Source organism: Loxodonta africana, chromosome 6 (assembly GCF_030014295.1).
Source record: "Loxodonta africana isolate mLoxAfr1 chromosome 6, mLoxAfr1.hap2, whole genome shotgun sequence".
Taxonomy (NCBI): Eukaryota; Metazoa; Chordata; class Mammalia; order Proboscidea; family Elephantidae; genus Loxodonta; species Loxodonta africana.
The window spans coordinates 17,537,919-17,561,244 of record NC_087347.1 but is presented as its reverse complement, the minus strand read 5'-3'; the positions used below and the strand labels follow the sequence as shown (position 1 = coordinate 17,561,244).

The window sequence follows — 23,326 nt, the reverse complement described above, 5'->3', positions numbered from 1 at the left end:
AGTTCTGTGTATGGCATGCAGTAGATGCTTAACAGAGACTGGTTGAATGAAATAAAAGAGATTAGAAGATTCTGAGTAACCTAATCAGAGGATGTAAACATTTGCTTTCTGGAGCCATGAGGCAGTTAATAGAATGCTCACAGGTTAATAGAATGTAATCGGTAATTTAGCTACTATCGTAGAAGACAGGTTTCCAAAATTGTATGATTTTAAAGTGCAGAAAGATCTCTCTGACTGGGTAAATTCTTTCAACTTGCTAGTTCCTCCAATTTCAGACTGAACCCAATCACTTTAAGGCTTTCGTTGCTATTCAAACACAAAGAATCTCTGGAGAAGTCAAGAATTTAGTCACTTGTTTCTAGGAAACATTACTCAAAGAAACACATACTAACACTTTTGTTTTCTGACAAAATGACAACATCAACAAACTAACCATCCAATAAAAAAGGAAACAAATCAAAACAAAACAAAACTCCCAACTAGTTTAGGTAGTTTACTTTGCAGGCAGGCAAAATATTAAAATTTCATTAAAAGTAGTTTAAACATTAAAGAATCAAGTCGATTCTAGGCACTTGCATGAATGTTGACTTTCCTGTACCTTGTTGGAATCCTGGATGATCTTCACATTGTCTACTCCGAATTTATCTGCATACAGCTTCAGCAGCCTTTGGGAAATCTCAGAGAGACCTGTTAGCTTCGGCTCTTTATAAATATACTCCTTGCCTTCTTCTTCGTCAAAAAATCCCTATGGAAGACAAATAATGAAGCACCAATTTTATGAGAAAAATGCAACTACACATCACAAGTCAAACAAAAACCATTCCCTTAAAAAAAAAATCCATAATGTTTTGGTTGCCATCCAAGCCCTTGACTGTTTTTAGCACGCTGTAAAATTCAAAATCAGAAGAGACTGATGTAAAGAAAACAAAATATCGCGTTAGAGTCAGGCATTCGTGAGAACCTTCCCTAGTTTGGCCAAATGATCTTATGAAATACCTTATGCATATTTTCTCTACTTGGGGAAATCAAGGGTAATGCTGCTTGCACATATTTTGGGGGAAGAGTGCCCTCATGTGGTAGCCTAGGGTAGAAGACAAAGTTGGGAGTAATTTCTGGCATTATTCAAAGAGCAGTATGATTTTTAATAAAGCACTCTAAAAGTCTTTGAAACTAGCATGGGAAACACTGTAAAGAATGTAAAGGTAGTAAAAGTCTTTGAAACTAGCATGGGAAACACTGTAAAGAATGTAAAGGTATCTAAGTAAACCACTATTTATCCCACACCATCTTAGAAGAAAACCACAATGCTCAGTATCATTGTCATAATAGAAAGTACATACCTTATGCTTCCAAATATGGCTATTTAAAAAACAACTTTACATCCTTATGTCTTCAGGGATCTGATGTAACTTAAGTATATATAATTTCATCATTCAATTTACCAAGAGATCTTTTTACATTCTTGCAAAGCTAGATCTTAAAGTATTAAAAACTGTAACCATGTCACTATTTTGATTCCATAGGAAAAAGTGGTTTTTGTCTCCTTTAATTTACGGGGCTGTTTTTAAAATGGAGCCCTCGTGGTGCAGTGGTTAAATGCTACGGCTGCTAACCAAAAAGTCGGCAGTTCAAATCCACCAGTCACTCCTTGGAAACCCTATGGGACAGTTCTTTCTACTCTGTCCTGTAGGGTCGCTATGAGTTGGAATCTACTCAATGACAACTTGTTTGGTTTGAAGCAGGGAGAAGGGAAGTTCCCATTATCAAAGGATAACTAAGTGAGGCAACGTTTATCGTGCCTTCTCTCTGAAGAGACATGGAAGTACTTTTCCTGTGGAATACATGTGGCCTCAGCATGCTAAATTAAGGGAGGAGGTAAGAATTTAAGTACGCCTGGTTTCTTCTGACAGCTAAGGTCATCTTCAAGGAAACAGTTATTGAGATCTGGGTGAAGTTACTGGAGGTCAAAAAGAAATTTAGCTTACTTTTTGTTCTTTATCATTTCTGAGTGTTGAAAAAGCTCCACTTTATGTAGAAACATTAATAAAATGTTCCAATACTGTGTTGTTCATAGCTAACATGAAAAAAAAAATTTTTTTTTTTTTAATATGAAGCCTTTTTTTTTTTTCTTTAATATGAACCAGGAAACCCTGGTGGTTAGTGGTTAAGTGCTACAGCTTTTAACCAAGAGGTCGGCAGTCCGACTTGACGGCAGTGGTTTTTTTTTTCTTTTAATATGAAGCAGGAAACCCTGTTTTTTTTTTTAATATGAAGCAGGAAACGCTGGTGGCGTAGTGGTTAAAGGTCGGCAGTTCAAATCCACCAGATGCTCCTTGGAAACTCTATGGGGCAGTTCTACTCTGTCCTATAGGGTCGCTGTGTCATAATGGACTGGATGGCAACAGGTTTGTTTGTTTTTTTCTTTTTTAATATGATGCAACCTATCTAAGAACAATGAGTAAAACTTACATCCCTGTGGTGCTCTATAAATGTAAAGTACTTTCACCCACGTAAATTTAATCTTCACTAACCATATACTTTGTATCATAAGTGGGTTCTAGCTGTCTATTTGCAGAAGCCAATGAACATCCTGAATGAGGTACCTTCCCCATCACCATTCTTGTCAAGCAGGTAATTGTCTTTTCCTTGCGTGTCTCAATAATAGACTTTGGGCTTTCTGAAGGCAGGGGGGTGTCATGGTCTTGTTTTATGTCGCATGCCCCACGTTTTGCACAGTGCCTGATCTTTAGAAGGATACTCTGTATTTGTTGAATGAATAAACAGATGACTGAAATAGTTCTTAGTGGGCATATATCTTCAAAAGGTATGTCAGCACCAGGTGTAACAGAAAAACATTCCCTTGCTTTTTAATGAAGGTGCTTTTCCTAAAAAAATACAAAATAGAAGCAAATAAACAATTTCTTTGAGAAATGCTCAAGAACAAGCACAACTGATGATGAGTACCTTGACCCCAAACTTCTAAAACGTGACGTATCATATTGAAAACCTGAGAAGCAGCTCCCTACGTTCATCTAGACTTGAGGGGTAGTGAGGTCCCACCCCATTCCCACTTGGCTTCCTGTTGCTAGGACATTTCAATAACAGTCTCATGGAATTTTGTCTGATTCAAGGTCAGAGGTTAGTGGCTGAAATTGACAGAAGGACATATCAGCGAAATAAAACTTCTCAGGCCATCAACCAGAATCCCCATAGGGCATTATCTAAAGCAACATTTACAACTTCAATTTCAATGAGAGAAATGCCTCCAAGTTTCAGGAAAATATGTTCCTCACCACAGTGTAAAAACTAACACAAAGAGACATTTCCACTGTGAATTCTTCCCCTAACAAATTTCTGAATCCAGACTTAGCAGAAAATGAGTGGTAGGAGTCAGGTTTCCATTGTCATTTCTATGGCTTCTGCGGCCTTGGTCATGATCTGTGACTTTGTCCCCACTCCTTGTTCTGTAGGATGGGACAGCTCAGACTCAGAAATTTGCTGGGAGTCCTTCAGGACACTGCCTCGTCCTCAATAGGTCCTTGATGATGTTAGCTACGGGGATGGTGATGATGTTAGCTATGGGGATGGTGGTGATGATGATGATGAATAATAAGGATAACAAAGATGAGGAAAAAGACTGTGTCAGTAAAGCAATCTTGAATTCTGGCTAATAGGGAAACAGCCTGAGTTGCTCATCTCAGTATTTTGATTGAAGATCTTTTATTAGAAAGAAAGAGTGATTAGAACTCCCCCCCCCCGCCAAATACAAATGTAAACCTATTGAGATTATTAAGCAAAATAAGTAAGAAGGAGCTGGAATAGAAGAATGAAGAATCTAATCTGCTGTCTGCTTGGATCTGTGGAAAGATCTTTTATCTACTGGCAGTTCTAAAAATGTGTGGAATTCATGCTTATCTTTTACCCTGGGGAAACCATCAAAGAAGCAAAAGTAACTCAGTCACAGGGCACTATCTTAAGGAAGGCTTCAATCTCTGCTTTGTCTTTGGAGTAAATGACTTGTAAACAGGGGCATGGCCTGATGACCCAGGGGCAGCTTCTCTTTAGCTTTAGCCCCAAGGTTATGCGTTGACTGCACTTCAAAGGCAGCAGGAAATGTGACTTCTGCAGTTTGCCTTGCTAGTTTGATTTTTTAAAATGCCCTTTTCCAAAGCAATGAACGCCCTCTTCTGTTGCCTTCTGGAAATGACATGTTCTAGTTAAACAACCGTCCTCTGTCTGTGGTGCAGTGGTGAAGAACTAAGGCTGCTAACCAAAATGTGAGCAGTTCAAATCTACCAGATGCCCCTTGGAAACTCTATGGGGTAGTTCTACTCTGTCTTATAGGGTCGCTATGAGTAGGAATCCACTCGATGGCAATGGGTTTTGTTTTAGTTAAAAAACCACTTTGAGTTAATAGAGCTAACAAGCATGGAGTACAGAATTTCAAGGCAACACATTATGATAAAAATGTACTTCAACACCTTGACAACCCAAATTACTGACTCTTTCTTAGATGCTTCTGTAGGTGTTGAATATAAATGTAAACCCAATTATGATGCTTCAAAATAATAATAATAATAAAGTATCTGTAATAGTGACATTCAGATAGGCAGGGAGCCAGAAGGGTATATTGCATCTCAAAATGGAGGTGGTAGTTTTGCAAACTAAACATGCACCCTTCCTTTTCTTCCCTCCCACCCCCTCCCTGCCATCCTTTTTCCATCAAGATTCTGAGATGGAGAATCATGGATCTCTATCCTTTGGTGAACAGGATAACAGTCTCCCATGCCTTTCATTGAATTAATTCCAGGGCATCCAGTCTTTGAAGATATTCAGTGAGTATTCCCTTGCTTCTTTCATGCTAAATACCAGTGCAGCGGATGTTTGATCATGATTGCCATTTCATTACTGTGGAAATGAGTACGTCAGGGACACCGTGGGGGATGCTTTATGTAATCAGCTCTTTTAAAATTTTCGTAGCCAATGATGCCACCTGCTGCTTTAGAAATGTCACGTCATGCAAGACGTGCACTTGTCAAGTTCCTGCAATGCAAGGGCACTTTTCAACTTGTTTTCTAGTATCTAGCTCATGGCAGACACAATTAATATTAAATATCATAATCGAGACTATAAAATAAAAACACTAGTCCCACGGGGTGCTAAAATATTTACTCAAAGACCTATGTGGAAGAAAAGAGCTGATTGTAAATTATATTCCCATAATCTTTGTAACAGGATAGCAGGAAGTTAATGTGGATATTAAGAGGTGCATTTTACAGGGACCCAAAGTGCTATCATGAAAAAGAAGTTATTTCTGTGTGTGGGGATTATGATAACCAAATAGCATCATCATTGGAACCTTTACTCTGTACATGTTCTGTGGAACGGGCAAGCCTATTGGATATTTATCATCCAGTGTGAAGTGGTGTGTGCTGTTTGCTCCTGGGGAATACCATAATTCACACTCCCGATTTGGTGTCTTGGGACAGGTATTTGAATGTCATTTGAACAATGATGATAGAAGCTCTAATTTGCTGCTTATTGAGGCAACCTCCATTAGTTCCACTTGTTCAAAAGCAGCTGGGGGTTGATCTTAGAGGGTACTGTGTTTAGGCCTGTTCTCAAGTCTTCAGATTTAACATAACGCTTTGCCTTTTAAGTTCAGGTTGCAATTTTTTATAAATGACAATTGAGAATACTGGCAGAATTAAAAAAAAAAAAAGGCATACAATCAGCACACTTTACTGAGGAATATGGAAAAAGAACAAAGTTAGGTCATTTGAAAGTGGTTCTCCCCCCATTCTCCTCCCATTGCCTCCCTCAGCCCCTTTAGTACAGGGGTAGTCAAGTATTCTTTTAGTAGGTGAGTTAAGGAGCCAGGACCCCAAAGTTATCAATGAAGGTAGAAAATATCGGTATGGTATGGAAGTGGGAAGGACTTCAGAGAATTACAAAAAAGTATGTGCCAGGCAGACACTCAGAGCTGAACCTGGATAGTCAATGTCTTGATCTTGAAAGAACTTTTCTTCTCAGCTTAATCAACAACAGTTAAATTGAACCATATAAAGTTGCCAACTTTGTAAGTTTAAAAAAAAAAAAGGTTGGTATGGTTCATAGTACCACAAAGAAAATCCTTGGTCTGAAAGCTCTCGGTGCTGGCAGCTTATTTCTCTGCCTTGGCTCGCTCTTCAAATTTATTATATCACTACTTTCTGCCTTTCTTGTGACTTAACCTGGTACACTGGCTAAAGATTTATTCTACTGTCTACCTTTTGTGTTGGGACTTGCATTTTGACTATTCCCATTACTTCTGACAATGCTTAGAGATCTCCACCATAGAGTGCCCCCTCTTTCCAAGATACTCCCTTGAAAAAGGGCAGGTGCCTTTCAGGACTCTCGGAAGTTACACCTCGACAGCCACCACTCCAACTTCTGAAATTCTGACTACCATGCTTTTCTTGCTTTTAGGGGCCCTGGTGATACAGTGGTTAAAGCACTCAGCTGCAAACAAAAGGTAGGTGGTTCGAACCCATCAGCTGCTCTGTGGGAGAAAGATGTGGAAGTCTGCTTCTGTAAAGATTTACAGCTTTGGAAACCCTATGGGGCAGTTCTACTCTGTCCTATAGGGTCACTATGAGTCGGAATCAACTGGATGGCAGTGAGTTTTGTTTTTTTGGCATGCTCTTCTTATTAAACTGCAATTCATACTGTTTTGAAATGAGCAGGCAATCTCTGCTACTGAGTCTACTCTTTATATATTTCAGATATGGGATACTCATATTGATCTCTGTATGTGTAAACTTCAGACTATGTCTACCTTTGCATAGACAGATAATACATATGAAAAACAAAGGATACATTTTTGTAATTCTGATAACTGGAAGAAACCCAATTTAGTTCAAGAAATGCAGAATGACTCCAAAATGAATCGAAGCACGATTATGTCACCCTTTGGGTCAAATGTTGATTTGCACAAAAAGGTTATGATTCAGTACAACCACATGGAGGGCTGTGTGAGGATTATTAGAGCATGCAAATGGAGAGAGGGAGAGAGAGAAAACTTACCACAGCCTGGAACCATCAAGACCAAAAGAAGAAAAGAGTAAACACCTGTATTAAAAACTAGTTGGAAAGCAGTGTGATTTGTTTCAGCCTGTTTAACAGCCTATATCTTAGATGTTGACTTGGAGAAAACATCAGGTAAGCGATCTAGCTTTCATGACCATGGGTAATGAAATCATATGACAGTTCATTACTCTCATTGGAAAGATGGCTTGAACATTTGTCGAGTCAAGCATTGGTGAGCCAAACACACACAGTATGTGCCACTTTGGTGCTGTTCAGTCAGCCTATGGCCACTTCCCTTGAAACTCTGTCTTTCCCCTGAATTCCTAAACTCCCATGCCCTCTTTCTGATTTTTTTTTTCTTGTTAATATTTTGCCTCACACATTGTTTATTTTCTCCTGTCCTGCAGATTCCTGTATTTCTCTCTCTCAGTTATACATACTATCACTTCAGATAGTTCAGATTCTTTTCCTTGGATCCAGAAAAAATGTCTGCATTTTCTCTAGACTGTCTCTCCTGATCTCTGTGCCTCACACTGCTAGCCTTCTCTTTCTCCACAACCCCAATGTTCATGGGCAGTGAGGAAGATCTGAGTAGGATAAACTTATTTATGGTAAGGTGCTGTTCAGTGACTTTCTTTCCAAGGTAAATAACAGCCGTCTTTATTACTTCAGAAGTTACTTTTAAAGCTGCCTTTGGTGATTGTTGAGGGAGGGAAGATGTTTTTCAAAAGAGTTCAATGGAAATGATATAGAATGACCAAGCTTGATTGGACTCCTTCAGCTTCACCTTTAAAAGACTCTAAGAAGAACAGGAAGCTATGTGCAACAATGCCTTTACATGAGGGGAAAGCAGGGAAGTGAGGGGTCTGAGAGCCATTCCAACTGTGAAAATAAAAGAACAGAATTCTTATCCACAAGAGTAATAGCTTGAAACAGATCTGCTCAAATGTAATAACGTTACAAGCTTTCTGAAAAGAAACAGAATGGTTGCTGGGTTTATCACATTTAAGGCAGTGCTGAAAGACATTCCTAATTAATCTATAATAGGTTCACTTTGGAAACCCTGGTGGTGTAGCGGTTAAGTGCTACAACTGCTAACCAAAGGGTCGGCAGTTCGAATCCGCCAGGCACTCCTTGGAAGCTCTGTGGGGCAGTTTTACTCTGTCCTGTAGGGTCGCTATGAGTCAGAATCGACTCGACGGCAGTGGGTTTAGGTTCACTTTCAGGCCAACGCTAAGGCTAGTTAATATTTTCGATCTTGATCGTAGCTTACGTGGTAACCTCAGAAAGATAACCTTACGATGACATTGACTGGCAACACAGGAAACAGAATAACCACATAGTATTGTGCCTAAAAATTGTGGCAATTTGAAAATAGAAGAAAAGAAATTGTACGATTGTAAAGTCAAAAGTTCCCACCTTTGATATGGTGGAGTCCCAATTTCTTGATTTCTTAGAAAGCCATTGTTATGGAGAATTTAATTTCTTAAAATACTTCCAATTGAATTTCCCTTTGATATATGACATAAAGCTATAGGTAAATATTTTTGGGTGGACTGGGAAGTAGAGGATGATGGAAAATAAGGCTATGATAGTGTCCTCTTACTCCAAGAAGTTAGGAACCACTGTTCTTAGCTCTACCTGTACTAAGGCCCAGGGATTTCTCTGTCCATTTGTCTTTCTGTTTAGTACATTCCTGGGAGCAAACATATAGACAATCACACCCAGACTAGTGCTCAGATACACTCAGGCACACCCAAACCCACACACACGCCAGTCCACTGTCTCACAAAGAATGGAAGACAGCATCCAGCTGCCCAACGTTGCTTCTAGTGAACTTACCTGCCCATAAAAGGCCACACGATAGTAGCGACCAAACAGCCGCTTCTCTGAGTTCACCACCTCTGCAACTTTTAGATAGGACCGATGAATGTCATAGTAGAGATCCGATAATTTCTGAAACCATAAATTAAAAGGTTTTGTGAAGATGATTCTGACATTAAAATAGGGAGTACCTACTTTTGGAAATTGTAAGTAATTCACCGGTTTAAAGTAGGATATTTTAACTAACTTCTCGGTGTTTTTGAAACATACTTTGAAGTCTCTCTGCTTCTCGAAGACAGCAATGATGGGTTTGTTGACATCAGCAATGAGTTCATATCTCTCAGACTTCCAAAGAAACTCCACACACATATACAGCTGCTCCACCAGGATATTCTGCAATTTCCCAAATCAAAATGAGATTTTGCATGGTTAGCATTGTGGCTTGTAACTGACACTGGTTTTAAAGCTGCTGCATTGTCAATGTTCTTTCTTACTGGGACTTCTGTGCTCTGTATCTTGGTCATGGAGTTCCTGGTGGTGCAAAGAGTTAAGCACTTGGCTACTAACTGAAGATTTGCTAGCTCAATCCACCCAGAGGTGCCTTGGAAGAAAGGCCTGGTGATCTACTTCCAAAAGATCACAGCCATTGAACCACTGAAAACTCTATGGCATGCTGTTCTACTCTGACACATGGGGTTGCCATGAGTCGGAATCAACTCGGCAACTGTCTTATTTTTTTTTTTTCCTATTTGGGTTATTAGCATTTATTCAGAAAGAGCTCTTGGCATTGTCTTGGATTCTTCTCTTTCCCTCACTACTGTCATTTAACTAGTACCCCAAAGTTGATAGGAGCCCTGGTGGCACAGTGATTAAGGACTCAACTGCTAACCAAAAAGTTGATGGTTCAAAACCATCAGCCTATCCATGGGAGAAAGATGTGGCAGTCTGCTCCCATAAAGACTACATCCTTGGAAACCCTATGGGGCAGCTCTACTCTGACCTATGAGTCACAATCCACTCGACGTGGTATTCAAGGAGCTCGACAATCAGGCACCAACCTCCCATTCACTGTTTTCTTTTTCATTACCCTGCCATTGACTTTGCACTTTGATCATACCATGCAGCTCCATTCTTCGAATACTCTCTCACCTCCATGTTCCTGCTTGTGTTGTTGCTGTACCTGTAAGAGCCTTCTTCTCCCATTTGACCCTTTTAAATCCTGTTGAATGTCAGGACCCAGCTCAAAATCTGGAGAGTTTTTACTTATGTCCCATCGATCCCCATTCCAACCACTTTCATGTAAAATACCCCACTGCCCTCAAGTCAATTCCGACTCATAGCAACCCTGTTCATGTAAAATAATAATAATAAAAATTATTCCCCTTTTAATTGCAACCATATACAATACCTGGATTTATAGTTACTGGGCATCTGTCTCTTGCTTACCTACGTCTCACTCCAATATCTGTCTTTCTCAAGACCCTAAACTCTTTGTGAGCAGGAATTAAGCCTTATTTGTCTTTGTCTCCCCATCCCTTAACTCAGTGTTTCACATATTCCCATTGCCATTGAGTCGATTCCGACTCATAGCCTCACATATACTAATGGCTTAATTACTGTTGAATCAAATAACATTATTTATGCTCTGAAGCAAATGGATGATATTGTTGAAAATATTTTCAACAAGATGTTTTAAGAAAAGGTTCTTAAGCATGATTTGAAATAGTTGAAATAAATACGTGTGATTGCATTTACTCTGTTTATTTGTAACACACACCAAATTATTGCAGAACTATATGAAAACCTTCATTAAAATCCACCCCTAAATCTGCTTTCTGTATCTTATTTTCTACCTATGTAATATTATGATTTAAAAAAAAAAAATAGTTCATGTAACATTTTATTTACTCGATAAAGGGCGCTTTATTTTCTTCACCAGAATTGTTGCTAAAGAATTCCCAATAGAAAAATGGCCACTGTTTGTATACCAGAAGGTTTCCTGCAAAACTAGTGAGTCTTTCTGTCCAATTGCATTTGCAACTACATTTGCGAATGCATTAATAAAAACAAAACAAACCAAAAAGCTGTGACAGAATTTCAGCATCTCTTAATCACCTTGCTCAAAGACTAGAGGTTGTACATCTTCTAGAAAAGCTGATCATATACAAACACATTTGGGTAAATTCTTTGCAAAGTAAAGACTGGTTTAAATTTTCATTGAAAACTATGCTCTGTCAATGGAGTCTAATATCTGTTAATCTTGGCTTAATTTTAGCCTGCCTTTCATTTGTCTAATTAATTCATATTGTAGAGTAACTTTTTCTGACTTCTGAATAAGTTTTCTTTCTTCCTTTTTCTTTTTCTGTTTAGCTTAATGTCCCAATCCAAAGCCTATTTTTACTCAGTTACTATGTACTAGATAAATTTTGATCTAACCTCATTGTATGGTGTATCCTGCATTCCCGAATCTTCTTTCATTGCTCCTTCTTCTTTTATATTTGGTGTAATGCTCAAAAAAGCTGGCCAGCCCATTGAGAACATGCCTGGAGAGGATTAAGAAAATACATAATTATTATTCCAGCTAAATTTTGCTTGGGTTAGATAACGCCTTTCTTCAGGATGTTATAAGCAGTAGTATTATAATCTCACATAGTGGGATGGTTAGATTGTGATTGTTGATAAATACTCTTTGCCAGTGTTTCTGTTTTTATAATCTTTGTATCATTTTCAAGTAGCATACTTCCTGTAAGGATCTGGATGAGATCATGGACAAAACATGGGCTTCGTAGGTAGACCCCATTCCAACGTACTAGTTTAATTAACTTCTCTGAGCCTGTTTTCCTCATTTGTTAAACTAGAGACATACTATCACCTCAAGGTGATGGTTGAAAGGGTTCAAAATGATAATATTTAAGAAAACACCTGGCACCATCAATGTACTATATAGACAGTACTCAATACTCATTAATCTTCACTCTTTAGCCTTATTCAGGAAATTTCTCAAATTTTCTCAGCATGTTGGCCACCAAGATTAACAAAGGCCTGGCTCTACAGATTCATGAAAGCATTTGATAATAGGTAATGTTCCCAGAGGAGGGATCAGAGATGAATGACTAGGAATATGAGTTGTTGGGAAAACAGGCTGGACCTTTGAACTGTAGCTCCAGCACAAAGTAACCATGAGCTCTGGAGCAGGTTATTTACTTTTCTGGATGTCAGTTTTCTCACCTGTAAAAAGGAGGTGGTAATAGCACCTAACTCACAGAATTACCATTGGCCACTAAATGAGGTCTTGCTGATACAGTGCTTAGAGCAGTGCTTGCCATCCATGTAGCAAGGGCTTTTTAAGTGACTGCTAGTACTTTTGTGGGATGTTCCTATACTTATTTAATAACCTCCTCATTGGGTATGTAACTAAATTATCACTCCCAAAACACATTATAAATTATAATAATTATTACACTATCTTTTTAAAATTTCCATTTTTCTACTTTTTCATAACAATAGAGCTTCAGTAATTAAACATGTATTAAAAGATATGAGAATTGACTGTAAAAGGAAATGCCACAACATACTTCTTGCTGGGGGATGATCTTTTATTAATATGACTGAGGTAACTATACTTTCTGGAGTCTCTTTTATTCTTATCATGTATACTTTGTAGCAAAGGAATATTTTACTCTTCTGATTCAAAACACCATAACAAAGTTACACTAAGGACTTAAAATATTTGCCAGTGAGCTTCAGATATATGTCAATAGATATGAATATGTACTAATGCATCATAAATAATCACTTTCCTTAATTTAAAGTTTATTAAATAAATACATCCCTTTCTCAATGGGCATATTATATTCCAATATAAACTTATGTTCAAAAGTGGGTACTTTACCATTTTTGAATATTAAGGGTTCATACAGCTTGTTGGGGCATAAGTGTCCACAAGTTCTCAAACGGACACCTGGTTTTATCAAGTTTCTTCAATTTTGTTTTAGTTAGAATTTGAAATAGTCATTATGGAACTTTATGGTCTCCAATTATGATCGAAAGTAGTTGGAAAGGAAAGGCACATTAAATAGAACAATCATGTTTTTGATGACTTGCCTTTAAAAATAAAGCAAAATAGCGTGGGACTGGGCAAGGAAGGACCTTGCTTTTAGAGTGGGCATCAGCCATGTTGTTCTCCTGAGTCCTCACACAAGTGACCTCATTGTCTCATGGTTCACTTTGGGTCATTTGAATCAAACGTTTTATTTGAAAAATCCACTGCACTATGCACTTACTTAAAAAAGTGACCAATTATGTTTCCAAATTATTGCAATTAAAGTTTATTTATGTTTTGTGTAAGTTTTTTGATTTTAACATATATGGGTTTATTTCTATTGTTATAAAATGAGTTTCCACTGTGTTTTGAAAGCTAAGATAGTGTCATCAAATACGCTGAAGTTCATTAGCGCTTTTGGTTTGATCAAGATTTTGCAAGAGAATGGAGATCAAATATGTTAACTATACTGCCAATTTTTTTTTTACAAAGAGAAATTATTGTTATCGAATCTTTTTATCAGACATTAAAAATAGAATTCTTTGAATGAAAGAAAATCTATACAATAAACCATTATAGGTTGGATTGTCAAAATCAGTGTATGCTTTTTTAAAAATTAAAATGGAAAATGTTGATTATATTGTCCTACATACTGTACTATAAAGAGGCAGATTATCCAATAATCAGGATAAGCACGGCCTTGTGCCTACTTACTAATCTGTGTGAATAGTTTCACATGGTTTGCACCACATGCACGGCCTTACTCGTGAGAATTTACTGAAAACCACGTGAAACTGTTCACACAGAGTAGCAAGAAGCACAAGTAAGGCCATGCTTACCTTGCTTACTGGGTAATCTGTCCCTGTCAGGGGCTGTAAATTTGAAAAGAGGCTTTGAATCTGTAGGAAGATGCTGTGGGATTGGGAGAGAGTAAGATGCCAGCCATGCCTAAAAGTAGAATCTTTGATGATGTGAAAAAATGTGAAGTTGTTCACTACAGATTAATAAGTAAGCACGAGTAAGCCCATGCTTATTTTGTTTATTGGGTAATCCGCCTCTAGTACTATATTGATGTTTCCATTTTTTATATCCTTTATTTGGAAAAGCATTTTTATTATATTTGCAAATTAAAATGGATTCCTCTTGCAATATTAAGGATACATCAATTTCAGATTAAAATCCCAAGGGCAGACCAGCATGTGAATTGATAGCAAAAGATGGTCACACCTCCTAATCCTGAACATTGGTTACCATGCAGTTGTATTTTCAGAGAACTTTCCAGTCATCTGAACTTCATAAATTTTGGACAGGATTTCTGAGTGGCAGGAGCTTAAGGCTTTTACAGAGTAAGTCATGTAGGTCTGAGATAGTTTTTTGTTTCTAGGAATACACTTAAAAAGATTGGGTTAGAGTCAAATTTAAGTAGCAACTTGATTTCCTCAGAACTGTTACATGGGGCCAATGAGCATGGTTAGACCACTCACTTCCTCCACCGGGAGTTGTTAGTAATGGGTGGCTATCACAGGGGTGGGCATCCTCCAGGAGCATGGATGGTGTGCAAATCTTTTCCATTTTCCAGTAACCTATGGTAGTGCAAGATGAGGTTAGAACATGGCTACACGTTTGGGTTAATACAAGCTTATTAAACTACAAGTCATTCACCAACAGAGCATTCTCATTTTGAACTAAGACGCTAACCATCCAGTTGGTCTTGCTATACATGAAATGTGATCACACCACAATGGAGTTAAAATTTAACATGATGACATAATTAGAAATATCTACGAAAGTAAAAGTGACTTCCTAAAATATTAACTGAGATGAATAAAATCCAAAATAAATAAATTAAGTTAGGTTCCACGGTGTTTATTTTTGGACTTTTTCTCCTTAGGTGATCATCTTACCCTTTCTTTTCAGGTATTCTGCGATGAGGGCAGCTATATGGATGTAACACATAGCAGCCTGAAATAAGACAGAAAACCAAGGTGTTAAGGCAAAGGCATACGATGCATTACACTAATTTTATCTAATTAGAACTAATCTTTCAAGGTGAGTTAATATTCCATGTCAGAATATATGGAAGGATCCTTTGGAATGATAGGATTAAAAATAAGAATCAGTTATATTTCAGGAAAAAAAAAATGATGAATATTTGGAAATTTTTGTTTGTTTAGTAGCAGAACTGTTTAAGCGTTCTTCTGATAACTGAAAAGTTGGTGGTTTGAATCCACCCAGAGGCACCTTGGAGGAAAGGCCTGGCAATCTACTTCTACAACATCACAGCTATTGAAAACCCTATGGAGCACAGTTCTAGTCTGACACACATGCGGTCACCATGAGTAGGAATAAAACTAACGTCAATTGCTTTGGTTTTGGTTTGACAATCCTAAGATAGTCTTCAGAGGGGTGAATAAGTTGGCCTAAAGAATTTGCCCACAGAATTATCTTTCTTCTTTGGTAACTAAGACTATAAAGTTTGTTTGTTTGTAGCCATAGTTCTTTTTTCTTATTAAAATCTACAATCGCTAGCATCTGGATCTAAATTAGAAGTAACAATGGGATGCCTTCTTACATTTTCTACTTCTAGTCATGGCCCCTCTTCAAATTTCAATTGCCCTTAAAATACTTTCCTCACACCTTGGCACTTAATTAAAGAGTGTGACCTTCTAATGTAGCCTGTATGTTCTTAATCCCCAAATTAAATAATATGGGTGGTATTTTATTTTTCTCTCCTATTTCCTATGAAGCCTTGGACAGTGTTGAGGACATACTAGAAACTTGACTAGCAGAAGGTTCAATGGAACATCAGCTTTTGCTTTTTGTACTTTTATGGAGGAACTCCACCATTTTTAGGACATTCCAAGGAAACTGGAGTTTCTCATTCTTGTCCTCACCAAACTATAGCCAAGCCAGGCCTCTGCTTGGCTCTATTTCCATGTCAGAGTGTCTAATCACCACATGTGTTTAGAAGAGCTCCAGACAAATTAATCTCTTTGCCAAAGTGGCATAATTCTGAGAAGAAGGGAGAACTTCCCACTTGGTACCCAGAAGCCACCTGGGTACTATGAATTGCTGGATATAAATCCAACCAATATTTAAACTGACATAAAAACTTACATGCTGATTTATAATCTTCACACAGTGGTCTCTCCCCATGTGGCTGCTAGGAGTGTTTATGTTTCCATTACCCTTCAGACAAGCTGCAAATGAGGACTGATTACCCCGGCTGAGTTTTACTTACCAGAGTGGCAACCTTCCCTATTCAATTTTTTTTTTTTTTTAGTTTTATTTTGGTAAAATATACATAACAAAACATTTGCCATTTCAGTTATTTTTACATGTATAATTCAGTACCATTAATTAAGCTCACCATATTGTATGACCATCACCACTGTCTCCAATTTTTTTCATCATAGAAACTCAGTATCCCTTAAGCAATACCTCCCCAATCCCCCCATCACCATTTTTCTCTTTTACCCACCACCCACCTGCTCAATCTTAATTGCAGGGAAAAATGTTTTAAATACAGAATAATAATTTATATAACTCTTAATTTCCACACACCCTTATGACCATTTTCCATCGCCTCACGTTTTTAACATTTAGTTCTACATTGCATGTCTTAAAATTACTGTTGGCACCACACTGATTCTGGTCTTCATTTGATGTCAGTTACTTGGAGTCAGGTGCCCTTAAACCTACATGCAAATGTAATGTGCGTGATTTATAACTGGGTCACATCTGAATTAGTGGAAAATAGACTAACTTTTATAATTCATGCTCTAAATGAAAATCCGATTGTCCTTATATGAAGGACAATGCTGAGGAAGAATAATGAATCTTTGCAAATCACCTCTGATAAGTCTCCGTTTCTCGCGTGAATCTTGGCCATACTTTCCAGCCAGGTCCTCCGTAGCTCAGGGGTGCTGGCATAGGAGTTCGCCAGGCTGTACTGGAGATCTACCAGCATCTCAGGGTCTTTTTCATGCTCCTTCATCTGTGCAGTGGCCATTAAAACAGTCCTTATACGTTTAGTTAGGTCTTTCACTTCTGCTGGGAAATTGCTGTTCTTTGGAAAAGAGAGCGCCTGGGTCATTACCTCTTTAGAATTCATATGTCAATTTACTTAAAGTTTTTTATGCTATTAATTATGACTTGGACTGCAGTTTGGTGCATTCTAAATATCATGAATAAATATGTGCATTCTATATGTATGCATTCTATGTATTGTGATTGTTGTTGTTTTACACATAGCAAGGTAAGAATTGCAGTAGACACTACTTTTTGTCTTGTAGCCCATCTTATTCCACTAATAAAAAAAAAAATCGAATAGCATCCTAATTTTTCTTAAGACTCTAACCTCCCTGACTCTAGTTCATGTGATTCAAATGGGTCTGATTCCATTCCCAGGCACCACAAATGACAAGTTACACTGGCCTGGCCATACTATTTTTTGATCCCCCAGAGCTCCCAAAGGGCAGCTGGTGGGTCTGAACTACCAGCCTTTTGATTAACAGTCAAGAACCTTAACCAGTGTGCAACCAGGGCTTCCATGGGGAGAGGCTTCATGCAAATGCAATAACCACAAAGGGAGTTGAGCTGAGAAACAGAGACAGAGGTGAGAATAGAGGAGTGGAAGCGGGGAGGTGGGATCTGAAAATATTTGAATGCTGGGTCCAGCCATTCCTGAAGCCAGGTTCTAGTCTGGACTTTTCAGTCTAATGACAAAGGAGAAGTCTACAAAAAGTGCTAAAAGAAAGATAAGCTGAATCTGGGAAAGAGAGGGATTATAAGTAAATCACTGTATTTCTATAAATATATATATATATATATACACATACATATATATGGTAAGTCTTCCTGTTACATATCACTCATCCACACGTATTAGAAATTCTACTTAACAGAAAGCATTAGAGATAATTATCAATTAGCAATAAGCAAACGTATTGAATACAAGTGCTCAGTTAAAGTGCTAATAAACAAAACATAGAATTTCAGATATTTTGTTGTTGATTTTGTTTTTGGTGTTAATTTGTGACTTAGAAGACCCCATGTGCTACACAGTAGAACTGCTCCATAGGGTCTTCTTCACTTTAACCTTTTTGGAAGCAGATTGCCAGAGCTGTTTCTTCCACAGTGCTACTGAGTGGGTTTGAACCGCCAATCTTATGGTTACCAGCCGAGCACAAACCATTTGCACCACCCAGGGACCTTTATGACTTCTTACAAAAAGAATCTGTGTCAGTTTATTCCTGTCTTTAGCAAAAGCCCACAAAGCGTTTCTTACTTTCATTTGCTTGTCACCGTTAGCAAAATTATTGGTAATTGCAAGGGAATGTTGAAAACGAGAGCCTCCAATTCCAGCATCAGCTATTAGCTGGCTTACAGCCTTGATGAGCTGGAAGAGAAAAAGAAAACAGGAACCCTCAAAAGAAACTCTTAGATAGTACCTTTAAAGAAACTCATTGGATTGAATTAATGTTAATTTCTCCCTATAGGTCCACTGAATGACACCTGCATGTATTACATCTTCAGAAGGCCATGTAATCTTGGGCTTTTCTAATAGGGCTTTTCTAATAACCTCAATGATGGCATATCTCTCAAATAGCTAGGGAAGGCTAGGGGTGTCTTAGCAGTCCTTGAAGAAATGCTTTTATGCCTTTTGGACTTTGTTGGAATTTGGCATCCTAGCACTAACCATGGTTTCCTGAGGTACGCATTCTACGTGATTCTCTTTTCTTGGCAGCAGTAAGGAAATTACTAGTAGGGCCAGGGCATCTGCTGATTTCTGCTCAGCTGTGCTGTTCCTCTAAATAGGAGCTGAGTATGATGGACATATTTAGGGAGGAATCTGGTGGAGGGGTTGGCAACAGGTTGCCCTAGGCACAGCTGGTGTTTGTCAGTGCTGAAACAGAGCAGTGGCTTTCATAAAAGCATTCATGAAAGTTGGCAGTACGTACTTGTAAGTGGGATCGGACAATGGACTTCTGCTTGTTAAATTCAAAATTCTTCCTCATGAAAAAGTACAGAAGTGCTGAGGCTTCCATCTGAGTTGACCGTGACCTGTGGTTACAGCATTTTAGGACTTCGTAACAGAACAATCCACAGAGGTCTGCCGGCCCTTGAAAGAACGCTGAAGGAAACTACGGAAATGGAAGCATGGGTTCAGTGAGCAGCATGCCTTCACGTCACTCTCTTCATTCTCATATTTTTAAAATTCCCTAGAATCAAAACCCTCTTCTTTTTTTAGCCTAGTCTCTTTCTTCCATTTATAAGAGGGATATAATTTTACTGATCAAAGTTTATGTTAATATTTCTCTTTTCTTCTTAGAAGTAGTTATGTTCTTCTTTGTTAAGTATCATTTGTATCAATAACTGATGACAACCCATGCCATTGAGTTGATTCCAACTCATGGTGGCCCCATGTTTTACAGAGTAGAACTGCTCCATAGCAGTTTCTTGGCTGTAATCTTTACACAAGCAGATTGCCAGGCCTTTCTTCTATGGTCCCACTGGATGAGTCTGAACCCCCAACTTTTAGGTTAGTAGTTGAGCACAAACCATTTGTGCCACCCAGGGAGCTAAATGATAACTCAACAAAGTGAATGAGAGGCTTAAAATGATCTATATTCACCAAACATTGTTAGAACCATAGGTATCATTTACAGGTGTTCTGAAAGGTGATGGCTGCATCTACTTTAATGTGGAATCTTTAACTAACCTGGCATGAATAGACATGCCAATCAGTGCTGTACATTTTAGCTAACTCTATGCCACAAACACTGAGAATGCAATGAATGGGTGACCAGATGCTAATTTTATTCCTTTTTGGTACTTAAGCAGATGGGCTGTCAAGGTTATGAATTCATTTTGAGACCATGAATCAAAGTCTTTTAAAACAAAAATAGAAGGAACCAAACTTTTCCTCCATCCCGAGAGATATGAGGGTTGATATGTGTTCATTATCCTCCTTAACTGAGCAGCACTAGGACCTGGAGGACCCTTACCTTACAAACAAACAGTCTCAAGGAGGCAAACACGTGTTTCAGCGCTATGGCTGACTGGTTGACTTGGAAAAAGAGCATGTAGGTATCAAAGACCCTTTTCATCATTGAATTTTGGCAGTCCGATTGCTGGAGTTGCCTCTGGAAATTAAGCACAGAAATTATTTAAGATAAGTGTTAAGAACAACTGAATTATTTTAACGAATATTTATTGTGAGCCTACTATGTGATAGCCACAATCTTAGATTCTGGGAAAAAGTACTGAATAAGAAGTCAAAGTCCAGGTTCTCAATAAAACATACATAGCAGTGATTGAAAAAAAAAAAAAAGACTAAGAAAATGGAGCAAAACGACATGATAAGAAGTGACTGTTTTGGATAGATAGGATGGTCAGCAAAGACCTCTCTACTAAGGAGATGCATCATGAGTGGAGGGAGCCCTTGCAGGGGAGATCTGAGGGAAGGACTAACAGCTAGTGCAAGAGCCTCGAATTGGAAAAGAGCTTGGGAGTTTGAGGAAAAAGAAAAGCAGAGGAGCCGAAGCATTGGTGGGGTTGGAGATGAGGTTCAAGAAAGGTCGGGTCCTTATAGGCCTAATAAGGCCTTTATGATGTGTGAGATTTGAGGGATGTTTCCATGGAGTAATAAAGAATCAAAGGCCAGTTTTTGCTTTTTCTACCCCCATGCTGACATTTCACATGCAAGTAGGGCTTTCTTGGTGTAATCTTGCTGTTTGGTAGAGATCCTGTACTCAATGGTCCAACTTGTCTGGCTCAATCCGTAATGTGCTGGCCTGACTCTGTGAGCTGATTTGAGGGAGTTGTAAGTTTTTTTTTTCTTTTAACAGCTCTATTGAGGTATAATTGACATACAATAAGCTGCGCATATTCAAAGTACAGTTTGATAGGTCTGACATAGGTATACTCCATAAAACCATCACTGCAATCAACATAATGAACATATCCATCACCCCCAAAAGTTTTCTCATGTGTTTTTGTAATCCCTCCCTACCACCCCTCCTCCACATCCCACTAATCTGCTGTTTTGATAGTCTGCATTTTCTAAAATTTTATAAAACGGAATCAAGCAGTATGTCTTCTTTTTGTTTGGCTTCTTTCACTCAGCGTAACTATTCTGAGATTCATCCATGTTATAGCGTGTCTCAGTACTTAATTCTTTTTTATTGCTGAGCTACGCTTCATTGTGTAATACTTTTGGTTTATCTATTCGTCAAATGATTGACATTTGTGTTGTTTCCAGTTTGGGCTATGACAAATAAAGGTGCTATGAACATTCATGTACAAGCTTTTATATGGACATATGTTTCATTTTCTCTTGGGTAAATAATGGCTGGATTGCATGAGAGATGTTTGCTTAACTATTAAAAAAAAAAAAAAGAAAAACAACAGCAACAACAACTGCCATATTGTTTTCCAAAGTGTTTATACCATTGTGTATTCCCACTGGCAGTGAATGAGTTTTTCCACAACCTCATTAAAACTTAGCATGGACAGTCTTTTTAATTTTAGCCATTCTGATAGGTATGTAGTGGTATCACTTCACCAAAGAAGATATACAGATAGCAAACAAGCACATGAAACTCTTCTCAACATTATTAGTCTTTTGGATCTAGCTGTAAAATTAACACAGAGCACACTCTGTCTCTCTCTTAAGATTGAAAATGTATAGTCACATTCTCACTCAGCCCAGCTTCCTTGATAGCTAAGCAAGAGAAATTAAGAGGAATGTCTATTATTTGATGATAGTGAAAGACACACATGCGTGTATCAACCAGCCAACTTCCCTTAAAACCTAAATCTAATGTTTAACATGTTTTTGTGTGTTTAACTGATTTCCTAAAACATTTTACAAATACATCTTCACTTCACGTGGCTGCTTTTTCACCCCACATTTTATTGCCATTTTGGAGAAAACGTTATGATCATACTCACCTGGTGTATCTGGGTGAAGAGGGATAACAGGTCTAGAATAGTGAGGCAAACCTCCGTAGCTATATTGGCCTCAGTATCCACATGGTGCACAATGTCTATTTCATTGGAGTTGCCTAGAAAAGGAAAAAGAAAATGCGCATATAACTTCTAAGACAATTCTTTGTTCCTTAAAAAAGGATTTTTTTTTCTAATACAACATATGCAGCTTACTGATATTTCAATAAATAATTATTAAATCAAAGTGCTTTTATTTGTTCAATGTCCTTACTGGTAGAATCAAAACCACTAGACAGTCCTTAGTTTCCCCTTTTCATATGTCAGCTGTAGGGCTTCCAAAGGATGGTCTATTTCCCATTATTTCTTAGTTCTTTTCCATTAATTTGGCCATTGGTAGGCCCATATTTCTTCCATAATCAGACTTGGTTAAGTACCATGCTCCAAGGGTAAAAGACTAAATGTACAGTCTCAGTGGACAGTATGCATTAACGGCTCCCTTGGAAAGGCACAAAGTAAATTAACAGGTTAAGGCATACATTCAGGCAGGTTACTCAGTGGGTCATGTGTTCATGTTGTTGTTGGGTGCCATCGAGTCTGTTCTGACTCATAGCGACCCTATGTACAACAGAACAAAACACTGCATGGTCTTGCGCCCTCCTCAAAATCGTTGCTATCTTTGAACTCATTGTTGCAGCTACTGTCAGCCATATCTTGAGGGTCTTCCTCTTTTTCGCTGACTCTTTACTTTACCAAGCATGATGTTCTTCCCCAGGGACTGGTCCCTCCTGATAATATGTCCAAGGTACATGAGACGAAGTGTTGCCACGCTCGCTTCTAAGGAGCGTTCCAGCTGTTCTTCTTAGACAGATTTGTTCGTTCTTCTGGCAGTCCATGGTATAATCAATATTGTTTGCCAACATCATAATTCAAAGGCATTAATTCTTCTTTGGTCTTCCTTATTCACAGTCCAGCTTTTGAAACATATGGGACTGAAAATATCATGGCTTGAGTCAGGCGCACCTTATTCCTCAAAGTGACATCTTTGCTTTTTAACACTTTAAAGAGGTCTTTTGCAGCAGATTTGCCCAGTGCAACACGTCATTTGATTTCTTGACTACTGCTTCCATGGGCATTCATTGTGGATCCAAGCCAAATGAAATCCTTGACAACTTCAATCTTTTCTCCATTTATCATGATGTTGCTTATTGGTCCAGTTGCCAGGATTTTTGTTTTCTTTATGTTGAGGTATAATCCATACTGAAGGCTGTGGTTTTTGATCTTCATCATAACTGCTTCAAGCCCTCTTCACTTTCAGCAGGCAAGGTTGTGTCATCTGCATATCACAGGTTGTTAATAAGTCTTCCTTCAATTCTGATGCCATGTTCTTCTTCGTATAGTCCTCGTGTCCATAGCTAATAACATTTACAAGCTGTGAAA

The 23,326-nt window shown here is 38.2% G+C and overlaps 1 protein-coding gene across 9 annotated transcripts in view; it reads right to left on the bottom strand.

The window, feature by feature from the left end:
- DOCK10 (dedicator of cytokinesis 10) overlaps window positions 1–23,326 on the bottom strand; it is a 305,484-nt gene that overhangs the window by 11,957 nt on the left and 270,201 nt on the right. For 8 of the 9 annotated variants that reach the window (XM_064286624.1, XM_064286627.1, XM_064286625.1 and 5 more), the window contains 11 exons: window positions 21,893–22,005; window positions 19,945–20,082; window positions 18,898–19,080; window positions 18,225–18,335; window positions 16,788–17,003; window positions 14,839–14,896; window positions 14,419–14,517; window positions 11,329–11,435; window positions 9,163–9,285; window positions 8,911–9,024; window positions 599–745 (listed from right to left, as the gene is read on the bottom strand). In XM_064286624.1, coding sequence (XP_064142694.1) covers window positions 599–745; window positions 8,911–9,024; window positions 9,163–9,285; window positions 11,329–11,435; window positions 14,419–14,517; window positions 14,839–14,896; window positions 16,788–17,003; window positions 18,225–18,335; window positions 18,898–19,080; window positions 19,945–20,082; window positions 21,893–22,005 — 1,409 coding nt within the window. Of the gene's footprint in view, window positions 1–598; window positions 746–8,910; window positions 9,025–9,162; window positions 9,286–11,328; window positions 11,436–14,418; window positions 14,518–14,838; window positions 14,897–16,787; window positions 17,004–18,224; window positions 18,336–18,897; window positions 19,081–19,944; window positions 20,083–21,892; window positions 22,006–23,326 lie in introns of those variants that run through there. The other variant, XM_064286628.1, reaches the window with a different exon arrangement.